General features: G+C 40.2%; 1 protein-coding gene across 1 annotated transcript; it reads right to left on the bottom strand.

The window, feature by feature from the left end:
* Window positions 1-263: 263 nt before the first annotated feature.
* LOC113021756 (butyrophilin subfamily 2 member A1-like) lies at window positions 264-10,511 on the bottom strand. The gene is made up of 5 exons (XM_026166470.1): window positions 9,682-10,511; window positions 5,243-5,587; window positions 4,380-4,412; window positions 3,033-3,317; window positions 264-571 (listed from the first exon to the last, which is right to left on the bottom strand). Exons 1-5 carry the CDS (start codon window positions 9,893-9,895, stop codon window positions 264-266), a joined length of 1,185 nt encoding a protein of 394 aa, XP_026022255.1. The 5' UTR covers window positions 9,896-10,511.
* Between the last annotated feature and the right edge of the window lie 3,119 nt (window positions 10,512-13,630).

The raw sequence follows: 13,630 nt of genomic DNA, 5'->3' as shown, positions 1-13,630 counted from the left end.
GCTCATTTTACCCACCTTCATCAGAGCTTATCTTCAGTTTCCCTGTAGCCATCAGCACAGCTACAACCACAGAAACAATGAAAGCTCCCAAAAACATTCCAATAAGCAGCCCTTCAGCGGTCACCTTTGAGTATGTATGCTTGAACAGGTTTTCTGAAAGACCGTACAAAACCATAGTGAGAGTAAATGTGAGTAAATGTGTACAGATCAATAAAGGGTCAATAAACCAACACTGAGAATGACTAAACAATTGAATTTTCTTTTTACAAAAAAACAGTAGTGCAATTCTCACCTGACAAATTGATCTCTTGATCAATCACTTGGTACGAGCCCTCCTGTTCAACTACACAGTGGAAGCAGTTGGTTTTGGTTGGGGTCACAATAGTGCAGAGGGTGACGTTGTAGCGGCCTCCTCTTTCTGAGACCACTGGGTCCTCTGCAGAAAGAACATTTCCATCGCTGTCCTTCCACTGTAGCTTCGGCTTGGGATGAACACCTCCAACATGACACTTCAGCTGCACCCCGGATTCAGTAGCACCAAGTACAGTGATGTCCGGCTTTGGAGCTGCAGCTGGGAACACAGCATTAAGAACAAGTTCACATGATAGTTATAACAGTGTAACTGTAAATTTCAGACAAAGGGCTTCTCCATGCAGCTGTACGTGTAAAAACTAATAACAATGGAATTTGAAACCATTAACTACATTTTTAGAATAGAATAGAATTCAACTTTATTGTCATTGCACATGCACAGGTACAGGGCAACGAAATGCAGTTTGCATCCATCCAGAAGTGCTTTAGTGATATAGATATATTACAATATAATAATAATTTTAATAATGAATGATGCCGCTTAGTGCATTATCAACATTACTCCACACACACACACACAAAAAAACCATTTAAAACAAACAGATGTTAAATATGATATGAAAACATCTTACTAAAAAAGATGTTAACGTCTGAAAAATAAATGAACTGCTTTTGAAATGTATGGTACAATATTCCAAAATTCATGACTACTAGTTCAACAAAAGTTAAAATCTACAATAACAAACAATAAGTTATGCAGCCATTTTCTTTGCAAAACAGCTCCAGCTTAGTCAGATTAGATGGACAGCGTTTGTGAACAGCAGTTTTCAGATCTTGCCACAGATTCTCGATTGGATTTAGATCTGGACTTTGACTGGGCCGTTCTAACACATGGATATGTTTGTTTGAAACCATCCCATTGTTGCTCTGGCTTTATGTTCATACTGCTTCCATTTCTGAATGATCGCTTGAACAGTGCTCCGTGGGATGTTCAACGCTTGGGAAACCTTTTTGTAGCCTAAGCCTGCTTTAAATTTCTCAATAACTTTATCCCTGACCTGTCTGGTGTGTTCTTTGGACTTCATGGTGTTGTTGCTCCCAGTATTCTCTTAGACAACCTCTGAGGCATCACAGATCAGCTGTATTTGTACTGACATTAGATTACACACAGGTACTCTCTATTTAGTCATTAGCACTCATCAGGCAACGTCTATGGGCAACTGACTGCACTGAGACCAAAGGGGGCTGAATAATTACACACACCCCACTTTGCAGTTATTTATTTGTAAAAAATGTTTGGAATCATGTCTGATTTTCGTTCCACTTCTCACGTGTGCACCACTTTGTGTTGGTCTTTCACGTGGAATTCCAATAAAATTTATTCATGTTTCTTGTTTTTAGAAACAAGAAATGAGAATCATGTAGAACTTTTAGAGGCATGGCTTCTTGATTTGGGCTTTCTCAGACTTGTTGGTTAAATGAGCTCAACTCAGAACTGCAGGGCAAAGACAAAGAGTTGGCACATATGGTAAGAACCGTCAATGCATTCAAAGCCAAAGTGGGTCCGTGAACCACGGAATTGAGAAACTGTCACACTTTCCAAACGTGGCAGCAGTGGCAGAGAATGTGAGAGAAGCTGATCCTGAGCAGTTCTGTGTTTATCTGGACCAAGTAGCCATAACATTTTACAGGCATTTTCAGGAAATGCTTATAGAGGGCCTTATCAAATTCATCACAAATCCATTTTTTCTTCATTGACACTGAAACTGTATCCACGAAGATGCAGAATGCAATTTCCTTACCTAATGGAATGGACATGGATGTAATTGAACTGCAAAATGACACCGAACTGCAGTCGAGGGCAAAGGAGAGCAACTTCTGGGAACTTGTGAGCAGAGAGAAGTTTCTCTCCTCTTGCGCACTTAAGAGCTCCAAATACGTCTGTGAGACGGCCTTATTACAGATGGAAATAATCAAAGCAAAGCACTGGACACCGCTCACTGACAGACCCCTTTCTGACTGTTTGAGACTGGGTGTGTCCAACTATGAGCCCAACTACAGAGCACTAACTGATAGTGTTCAGTCACAGTCATCACATTGATTTTAGGCAGATTTTATACAGTGTTAGGTGAAATACTGTGCATTATATGACAAAGCATAAATACACTGACTGCGTGAAAGTTGTTAAATGGCTTGTGGCGCAAAAAAGAATCAGCACTATTAAGCATTTAAATTGTTTTGAGGTTTTTTTTACAAAATTTCTTTTTGACTTTGAGGCAGTTTAGTAATAGTTTGGCTTTGAAATACTATGGATTTCTTTTTTTAACAGTGTTATTTGGCATATGATTAAGTGCGAAACTTATGAAGCTCCCTTTTTCCTAGAACCGCATGTAATGCAGCACAGCTGTTTATGATATAACTAAAGTCCTGGATGGCACAACGCGTGAACAAGCTAACCGCGCTAATGCGTTGGCGTTGACTCCGTGCAGCCCCACGCACGGGGTGATCTGCGTTAACTCGTTAACGGAGATTTGCTGCGTTGTGGTTATGGTGTTAACGTCATTTCAACGAGATTAACACTGACAGCACTAATTGTATTGTATTGCAATTGTAATTATACAATATTTTACAGGGGTTGTACCAAACAGCTGGTTCAGAAGTTTTTTAAATCTGAAAACTAAAATACACATAATTACATTTGTTCAGTAAACAAATCTTACCACAATAAGGCACATAGATCTCTGCATCAATCTTATGGCTAATCCCCTCCTGCGTGGCTACACAGTAGAAGAGGTTGATGTTTGTCCTGGTCACCGTGGTGAGGAGGGTGATGTCGTAGCGCTCTCCTCTGCGTGACACCTGTGGCTCCTCAGCATGAAGGATGTTTCCGTCGCTGTCCCTCCACTCTACTTTAGGCTTTGGAGAAGCACCTCTGACCTCACAGCGCAGCATTGCCCTGTCCTCTGTGATATTAACTATCCAGATGTACGGCTTTAGAGCAGCACCTGTAATGAGAGCATAAAGTTACAGTTATAGCACAAAAATTTACCAATTCAAAGTGAGTTCAGAAAATAACACAATCTATCACGTACTTTATCTGCAAAGACCTGCATCCTTACAACATTATGGAAAACGAGGGCTTTTCTTACATGCTGTAAGGCACGCTGTCAACTTTTGAGAAAATTTTAGGTTGTGCAGCCCCTGTGGGCTGCATGGCGTTAGCGTGGTTAGCTCGCTAACACGTTGACGCTGTCCAGCCCCACGAACGGAGCGATGCGCAGTAACTCGTTAACGGAGATTTGCCGTGTTCATTTTGTCGCTGCCTGCAGGTGAAGCTATGGGGGAGGAGGGGGAGTTGTGTTCAGTGAAGGAGAGGCGAGGCCGAGTAACGTTGCGTAGAGACAAAAGTGGACGAAAGAGAGGCAAACTTGTGGCTCCACAACTATAGTTATAACGTATATATCGATATAAAGGATATTGTCACATCTTATATCTCGTATAAAAAATATATCGATATTTTTAAAAAACTCGATATATCGCCCAGCCCTATAACATATATTACATATTTAACAATAGAACAATCTTATGTATGATGGCACACATGGAGTGCAAACACAGCAACAAATGTCATCAGCAAATGATAAGTTAACAGCTGGAGGTCCCAATAACAATTTTCTGATGTTACACAGAGCTCCTTTAAAAGAACCACCAGCAGAAAAACAATGGCAAGTCTTGACTGATGATGTCACCAATTTCCACATGTACAACTGTACACCACAGCCCTTTTACCTCTATATAGTCACACTTAACACAGATCTGCTCCTGTGTCAGAATGAGTTGAGTCCACACAAACGATCAGTCAGAGGCTTAAAACTGATTATGCTGTGCACGTAGAGATGAGTGACATTAAAGTCAGGCTCAGAGCCAAGTTTTTTTCCATCTGTCATCACTGACAGAACCACAGATTTTATTGTATCTGAATAAACTATGTCAAGTTTAAACATTTTTGAATGACGCTAAGAGAGCTGCAGCTAAAACATGTAGACATCAGTGACATCATCACTCACCTAGGACTTCTAATTTCTCCTTAAAGACTTGTTCTGAAAGAAAAAAAAAAGTTTCAATTCTTTGTCTTTTAGGCTACGTTCACACTGCAGGTCTTGATGCTCAATTCCGATTTTTTGATCAAATCCGATTTTTTTGTCTGCTCGTTCACAATACAAATAAAATGTGACAGCAAACATGCTCTAGTGTGAACGCTCAAAACGCCCGCATGCACAAAAGAAGACGTCACACACAACACCCTCTGTTTAGACCCAGAGCAACAGTATTGTTTGACTGATGGCCGTTGATATAAAGACTTCGGACTTTACGTTTCCCAATTTTTGCTTTAAGTTATTTTGTTATTTACATAATAATGTAAATAACCTAATAATGATCCTTATTGCTGTTTTAGAGGAGCGCTGCTTCAAAGGATAGCTGCAGATTTCTGTCAGAATCTGCAGATTATACAGTACAAATAAAATGTTCACGTTGTCTTCCCAACAGTTTCACTGACATCTACACTGGATGGCCAGGAAGCGTTCACAGTGTTTTCTCCGGGGCTGATAATTAGCGTCTGTCTTGTGTCAGTGACGTAAAAGACAGATTTAATGCGACATGACCATCAAACAGCAGTCGCTTTCTAAAACATCGGATAGGTATCGGATTCAGTACCACATACAAAAGTGACCCAGATCGGATTTGAAAATATTGGATTTGCGCCGTTCACACTGTCATACCATGATCGGATATGGGTCGCATAGGTTAAAAAAAAAAAAAATCGGATTTGATGCGCTTTCGCCTGCAGTGTGAACGTAGCCTTACTTGGTTCACAACGCATGAGTGCTTAGAAATATTTTTAGAATGCTTTTAAAAATAAAGAACTCACCGACAAGGAGTTTGACGTTGAATGTTTCTTCTGCTGGCTGCAGACGTGGAAAAACACAGATGTAGTCTCCACTGTCCGTTATCTGCGCATTTCTGATGATTATGGAGGCATTGCCAAACCTTAGCTGGTCTGAAAAATGGAATACTCGTCCGCTAAAGTGCTCGTGTTGACCTTGATGTCCATTATTGTAATGAGTGCCACCATCATAGAAGAAGACCTCCTGTTTATTTGGACCAACTTTTTTCCAATCAAAGAGCTTTTCTTCAAGGTTCTCCTTAGTGGTGGGGGAGCAAGGTAAGACTGGGTCACTTCCTTCTGGAACAACAACTGTGACGACTCCTGGACCTAAAGGACAAAGGATATTTTAATTTGACTGCTTGAACAAGGAACAAAATGGAAAATACACACATAGTTTAAGAATGAAATCATTATTTCACCCAAGTTTAGATACAACTTCACAGCTGTATGCCTCCACCAACCAGTCAATTTGCAGTTTATATCCATGTTACTACAGATGAGAGATTGGCCAGAAACCAGAATCTGACAATTTTCAGCATTCTCTGCCATGATTGGTGACCCACTGGTTAGCCTCACTTACAGCCTATAGCATAACACTCTATTTCATGGATGAGAAAGCATGCACAGTGGTGCAGGCAAATAGCCTTGTGCAAACTCCGCCACGTGCTAATATATCACTGACAGAAGAGCTTTTATACTCCCGAAGTCAAAAGAAACCACAGGGGTACTAGCAGATAAAGGTTTGATACAACAAACCTAATGAGACATTAGCCGTTTCTTGGACTAAACTCCTCTTCAGTTTGCAAACTCAAACAACTCATTGTGAAAGATCAAACCTGTCACTGCCTTCATTTTGAAGCTGACCTCACAGATGGCTACACCAAACTAAGAAACGTTTTATTAAATGATTGTAAAATAGGGCTGCCACTAGGGCTGCCACTAGGGCTGCCACAAACGATTATTTTGATAGTCGACTAGTCACAGATTATTTTTGCGATTAGTCGACTAGTCAGATCATCATCCATTGGACGTACAACTTACAGCTTATTGCACCAGCAGCATCTACTCTTATATAACTATCATTAGCTTACAGCTTTAAGCTTTTAAGGTGCTAACTAAAAATAAAGACAAGATGATAGTTTATTAAAGTTTAATGAAATTTGCAGATTGTTTCGGTGAAGTTTAATAAACTCCTTGCTATCTAAAATATAACAGGACACCGGAGTATATTCTCCAGCATCTCACACTTCTGATAATCAGCTGTCTGCTTGACGTTTATTCAGCTGTGTAAAAACTATAACTTTAAGCTCAGCCAAACCGATTTACTCAGGAACAAATAAAATACTAAAAAAAGCCAAACAATAACATTTTTAAGTTATCTAAGTGACTCATATATCATGTTTAACCTGAGTAGCGAAAGACAGCGGTGGGTTTGAAAACGATTTGCCGGCAGTCCGGTGTTCTCACGACGTTAGTGAGACTTAAACCCCAGCTCGCTATCGAGCTGGTGAGATGTCTGTTACCCACGTCGGAGCGCAAAACGTCGGAGCTCTTTTGAAAATATGCGGTGTCTCGATAAACTGAGCCGATATTTGAGGTTTACACAGCTACATTCTCGCCTAAAAATATGTTAAACGTTTATTTTGTGACCCAGAAAGAATAATAAGAGTAACATTAAAACTAACTAGCTGCCGCCATTGTTGTAAAATGAGCTGAGCTGCGCTATGAATTCTGGGACACAGCTGCTTCTTCTTCTCCGGGGTTTAACGGCAGCTGGCATCCTTGTACATGCAGTGCTGCCATCTTCTGTTTCAGTCCGTTATTACACTCTTAAATCCTGCTACTTATTCCTGCGTCTTTTGGGATCTCAAAGCTTCAAACGACACGTCGACTATTAAATTAGTCGTCGACGATTTTGATAGTTGACGTAATCGTGACTAGTCGAATAATCGTGGCAGCCCTATTGTAAAAGTAGAAAAATTAAGCGTTATCATCTTGTTCACATGTGCCTACAGCCTCTATCTCATCTGATTCTCAATGTTAAGGATCACATTGTTGATGCTGTACCAGTCCACCAATTGCTTCACCTCCTCTCTAAAAGACAGATCATTATTGTCCCTAATAAGACACATCACATTTTTGCCATCTGCATATTTGATGATGTGATTAGAAGCAGATGCACAGCAGCAGTAATCTGTCAGCCACGTGGACAACAGTGGACTCTGGTTATTATCCTGAAGGGAGCCTAAGGAGAGTCTCAAGTCTGACACCATTAGCCAATTCAGGGTCCAAACTCAAAAAATAATAATAATAAAAAAAATACTGTGGCCTCACTAAGAGTAGGGCTGTTCAATGTGATGAAATATATCAGATGATGATATGAAAACATCTATTATTTCATATTATATGCTATCGTTCGTTTAGTGGTGTCGCAAAATAAACTGTTTACGGCAACATTTTTTAATTGTTTTCATGGTCAGTGTAGTGGCTATATTAATTTCTTGAAGTTCTTTCTTTCTCTTATATTTAAAATACCCAAACTATGGACGGACAAGACACTGTTTTTACGCGTACTTTCGTTAGCAACAATGACGGTAAAACCATAGTGTGGCTCTGACATCCGCTTGTTTATTTTCAACATAAAACTTTCAAAATAAACCTCAAGATCCTGTTGAGATTTTTCAAAATAAACTGAAATGATATACACTATTCTCAAACATCAAATTTCGAACAAATCACCTCAAATAAAAACGTGAACTATAAATGGCGCTTACAGTCACCACATGGATGCAGGCTCAGAGAATGCATAGCCACACAGGACACCGGCCCTTGAGGCCTGGAGTTCGACACCCCTGATCTAGTGTAAACTCAAACTCCAGCACATGAACACCCGTAAAACGATGAAGATGGTAATTGACTTCCAGAAGAAACACCACCCATCGCACTGGTGAACACCCACGGTTTGGACATCGGGATCATTGACACGTACACATTTCTGGATGTTTGCCTTAACAATAAAAGGGACTGGTCACATAACACTTATGCTCTGTGAAAGTAGGGCCAAAGTTGGCCCCATCTGCTAGGCAGATGGAGAAAACTTGCAGAAGGCGAAACGTATTGCAGAACAATACATTTGACCTTTTATGACACTGTGATGGCTTCTGCTATCTTTTATGCAGTAATCTCCTGGGGAGGTGGCAGAACATAGGGGCAGGAAACTGCTTACAAACTTGCAAAGACAGCTGGCTCTGTTGTGGACAGTCCCCTAGAATCCATAGAGAAGGTGAGTAAGAGGAGCTTGTTAGCTAAGCTAATGTCCATTATGGACAGCACCTTTCATCCCTTGCCCGAGACTGTGGAGGTCCTAAGCAGCTCGTTCAGCACTATTATAGACACAGTGAAGGACCGAGTGCTATCCTTGGTTCCTTCATCCCAACAGCGGTCACGCTATACAATACCACAGTATCCACACAGGACAAGTCTATGGCCAATAGATCTCTGTGTGGAATATATATTCCTATCACTCCTACTGCACTTTATGTACATACAAGAAAAATCAAGGCATTTTACTGTATATAGGTATTTTACTGGTATTTTACTGAATATAGTAACCATCTGTAGATAGTATAGTATTTTGGCTTTTTTGTATACTATTTTTATTATTAAGTTTATTCTAATTTGAATGTTTTCTAATATATCTCTGGTTCAGCTTTCCCTCTTGTCCCTTGCTGCTGTAACAAGTGAATTTACATAAAATCTATGTCTAAATTTCACAGCCGTTTTACCAGGGTTGTGCCAAAAAGTGATCATCTGGCAAACTGATTTTCGGTATTTGCCAAAAAGTGGTTGCTCATATTTATACTGCTATAAATAAATAAATGGCGAATGTAAAAAACCTACAGCTGCAAATGGAGAGATGCCAAACTGTGTTTCATTGTTCTGGTAACAGTGACAATAAAGATCTATGTAAATTACTTCTTGCTCTATAATATGTGAAACATGTATCAAATCTATCCCTCATGAATTATATCAAGTCATCTTGAGCCACAAATAACATTCCTGTCAAAGGTAGAAGCCGCAATCAGTTTTTGGCAAAGCGATTTTTTGATATCCTAACACGGAGCCATAAAGATACTTGAAAACAGGTCATTTTTAAATATTATATATAACCTTTTGTAAGCCCTGCTACATAAAGTCTATTTGCCAATATAAGTAAAGACATTACACATAAAAAACACATGGAAACATTGGAATTCAATTTTTTGCCCAACACCGGAATGTTGTTAGCCCCTCTAAGCTAGCGGTATGACCAAGAACAGCACAGTTCTTCAGGATCATAGCACCCCTCAAATGCCGTTTTGTAGTGAAAACCAGCTTTAGACGGTTTCCTAGAAAACAACCGGGACTAACGGTTTTCCTACCGTGTTCTTTTCCAGTTGTTATTATTGGCACAATCAGAAGGGCGATGCACAGAAACTTTAGGACTGTTTCTTTCGACTTCATTGCAAGAATTTCCATGTCTGCTGCTGCGGCGGCGGCGGCGGCTGCTGCTTCTTCTTCTTCTTCTATTTTAACGGCAGCTTGCATCCATAGAAGTTGCATTACTGCCACCCCTGGCGCTTTCTTAGACCGCATCTAACTCTAAATCATCTTAATAATAATCCCGAATTACTCAGAAACAGAAAAACCACTCCCTTCCCTTCATGACATCCCAGCCATTCAACCACCTTTTCAAACCTAATTTCCCCCGTATTTCCCATTTCTACCCTCATCATTCTCCTGCAGTTACCATACCTCCTGCAGCTAATAAATACATGCTCAACTGTTTCCATAACACCACACCAGTTGCATATCCCCATCGAATGTTTCCCCATCCTTAAAAGAGTGCCATTCAAGTAACAATGCCCTCCCTGTTTTTATTCTACTTATAACAATCCCCTCCCGCCTATTCATTTCTTTGTACTTCTACTGTATTTTGTACCCTATACAGTTTTCTCTAGTTTCATTATGCCACGCCATTTTCCATAACTTCTTACTTTCTTTCCAGACTATACACTTTCCTTCAGATTTAGATAATGGTATTTGTAAAGCTATGTCTACTCTTTTAATAACTTCATTAGCCATCCCATCTGTTCTTTTATTACCCATAATGCCTATATGAGCTGGCGTCTACATTATTACTACACTTTTACCTTGTTCACACACTCTATGGTGAGCAAACATAACTTCATACAGAATGTTCTAATGATTATTTGCCATTAAGGAGACAAGATGCAGTAGGGACAAAAGAAACCTGGAGTCTTTTAGTCTTCCTCACAGGTACTCTAAAACAGCCACCGGAAGGCAACGACTCAAACTCACTGTGAAGTGGATGGTTCAAACAGTTAATAATAGAATGAGCCTTTCTAAGCACATTTCTATTGTAAATGGCCAAAAGTCTATCTTGCCAGCGCCCTGAAATTTTGCTAGCAGTTTTTACCAGAAGTCCTAACCGATTCTTATTCTTCACCGTCAGGTTACCAAACCAGGCAACGATACAAAAGGATATCACAGATTCAATAAAACTTCTATAAAACAAAGACAACATCTCAGATGAGACATTAAAAGATCTCATTTACCTTAAAAAGAACAGTCTTTGTTGAACTTTTTTAGTAGTGGCATCAGCATGAGATTCAAAACACAGTTTATGGTCAAGTACCTCACCTAGATATTTATAACTCTCAACTATCCCAATATCAGCAGCTTTAATGATAGTAGGTGATGAGCTGTAAGAGGACTTCCTAAAATCAATAATCATGTCTTTAGTTTTTGACACATTAAGTGAAAGGAAGGAATCATCACACCAATCCACAAAATCATCTACAACCTGTCCATGGCCTGACTCGATCACTGTGTCGTCAGCAAACTTCAGGATGTGTCTGTTTGTGAGATTGCTGCGACACTCATTCGTGTACAGAATAAACAGAAGGGGAGAGAGGCAGCAACCCTGGGGTGATCCAGTAGAGGAGGAGAGCACATCAGAAAATACATGATTCACCCTCACACATTGTGACCTATTGATCAGAAAGTCTGTCACCCAGCCGACCAGGCTAGTGTCAAGCTTGAAATGATTGTAGAGCCTGTCAGCAAGTAAGAAGGGTGGAATTGTAATACATGCAGATGAAAAGTCAGCAAACAATAATCTTGCATGGGTGTGGGGGACCTCAAGATGCTTATACAAGAGATGCAGGAGTGTGACAACAGCATCCTCCACACCTCTCCCTGCTCTATAGGCGAACTGGAAGGGGTCAAGATTAAAATCTCCTTCTTAATTATCTTCTGAAATGACTTCACTAAAGAAGTCAGAGCCACAGGCTTAAAATCATTCAGTGCCTTAGGAGAACTGCCCTTAGCAACAAGAACAATAATAGCTTGTTTCCAAATCTTAGGTACCGTCTGTAGCTCTAAAGAAAGTGAGAAAATATGGTGAAAAAAATCCCACTCAGCTGATCAGCACAAGTTCTCAGTACCTGTCCACAGATGTTGTCAGGTCCAGGACTCTTGCTTTTGGTGTGTCTAAAAAGATTAGCTACCCCCCTCTCATCAATACAAATAGATGGGGGAGTGATGGTCTTTTCCCTCAGTGTGCTGGTCTGCCTAGAACAGTCAAAGTTCTCAAAACGAAGGTAAAAACTGTTAAGACTGTCTGCCAGATGTTTGTCAGAGGTAAACCCCTCTATGGTAATGCTACTTTTACCTTTCGTCTGTAGCCCTGCCATTGTTTTCATACCAAGCCAAGCTCTTTTGAGGTTGTTACTGCTGAGTTCTGCATCAATCTTATTTCTGTACCTCATCTTGGCGATCTTTATTGCAGCCCTCACCTCCTTCCTCAATATTCACACATTGGGAACGTCTCCATCGTTAAAAGCAATTTTCCTTTTAAGAGTCAGATCCTTAATATCTTTAGACAGCCATTGTTTGTTATTAGGGAAAGTCTTAAATTCTCTGACTGGAACCACAGAGTCTTTGCAAAAAGAAATGTAGCTACACACCACATCAGTGAGTTCATCCAAATCAGAAGTGCTCTCTTGAAACAAGGACCAGTCAGTGCAATCAAAACACCCCTGAAGGGCTACACAACTGTCTTCTGTCCAGACATTAGTCCGCTTCACACTGGCCTTCTCCCTCCTAATCACAGATCTGTAGGCAGGGAGGAGGTGAATAACATTGTGATCCGAAGAACCTAGCGCAGGTCCGGCCACAGATTTATATGCCCCCTTAATTGGTCCATAACACAAATCCAGCGTTTTGTTAGGCCTTGTAGGACAAGTGACATATTGAAAGAAATTGTTCAGTGATTTCTTGAGTAGAGCAGGGCGATATGACCAAAAATATTTATCACGATATACATTTGAAAATTTGCGATAACGATATAACTGACGATATAATTGACACTAGACAAAATACTTTACAACTCCACAACTTTATTAGTGCAAAAAAACCCCATCAATGTATTTTCACTTAAACAAGCAGCTGTTTTTTTTTTTTAATCTGCATTAAAGTTATATGAAAACATAACAGTGCAAATGCAAATTCCTCGCTGACAGTTTAACCAAAAGGCATTTCCAGTGGAAACTGGCCGACATATCCTCAGCATAACCATGTATAATATGCACAAAACTTAAAAAGAGGTTATACACACACAATACGGTAACATTATGTTGAAGCACAGTACGTATCACTCCGCGAGGCTCCGCCTACGATACCCGTAACGCTCCGACAATCCATCAAGCGGTGCAGCTTCGTAGCTTAGCAAAGTCGTACTAAAACATTTGACAGATTTTCGAGCGCCGTGCACATAAAATCGTTTTGAGGTCAGTAAACACAACCAGAGTTCATACATAAGGCACACGGGATTATAAGGGGCTCTGTCGATTTTCAGAAAAATCAAAGGATTGATTTTAAGTGTGCCGTATTTTCCAAACAACACGGTAATTACGACGGCCTGCTAGCATGCGCTACCAAAAATAGTGTTTCTTTGTGTATCTGACGGACGAAAGCTAAACCAGTTCCACACCACTGCAGCATTTTTACAAACCAGTTCTGGTTCATCCGTTTCATTCAATGATCCGCTTTTGCTCTTCTCATTCTGCGTCGCCGCCATGTGCGTATGTAAACAAAGGCACTGCATATGCGCGTTTTACCCATATTCTATCGCGATATTTCATTTTCCTATCGTTGCCCAAAATTACACCGGTATTACCGTGAACGGTATGATATAGCCCAGCCCTATTCTTGAGATTACAATTGTTAAAATCACCAAGAATAAAATTAGGAGCATCCGGAGAGAGAGTCTGCAGATTGTGTACCACTTTAAAAATGGCTTCAGCA

This window comes from Astatotilapia calliptera, chromosome 5 (genome assembly GCF_900246225.1).
Source record: "Astatotilapia calliptera chromosome 5, fAstCal1.2, whole genome shotgun sequence".
Classification (NCBI taxonomy): domain Eukaryota; kingdom Metazoa; phylum Chordata; class Actinopteri; order Cichliformes; family Cichlidae; genus Astatotilapia; species Astatotilapia calliptera.
This window is presented reverse-complemented; position numbering and strand designations above follow the sequence as displayed.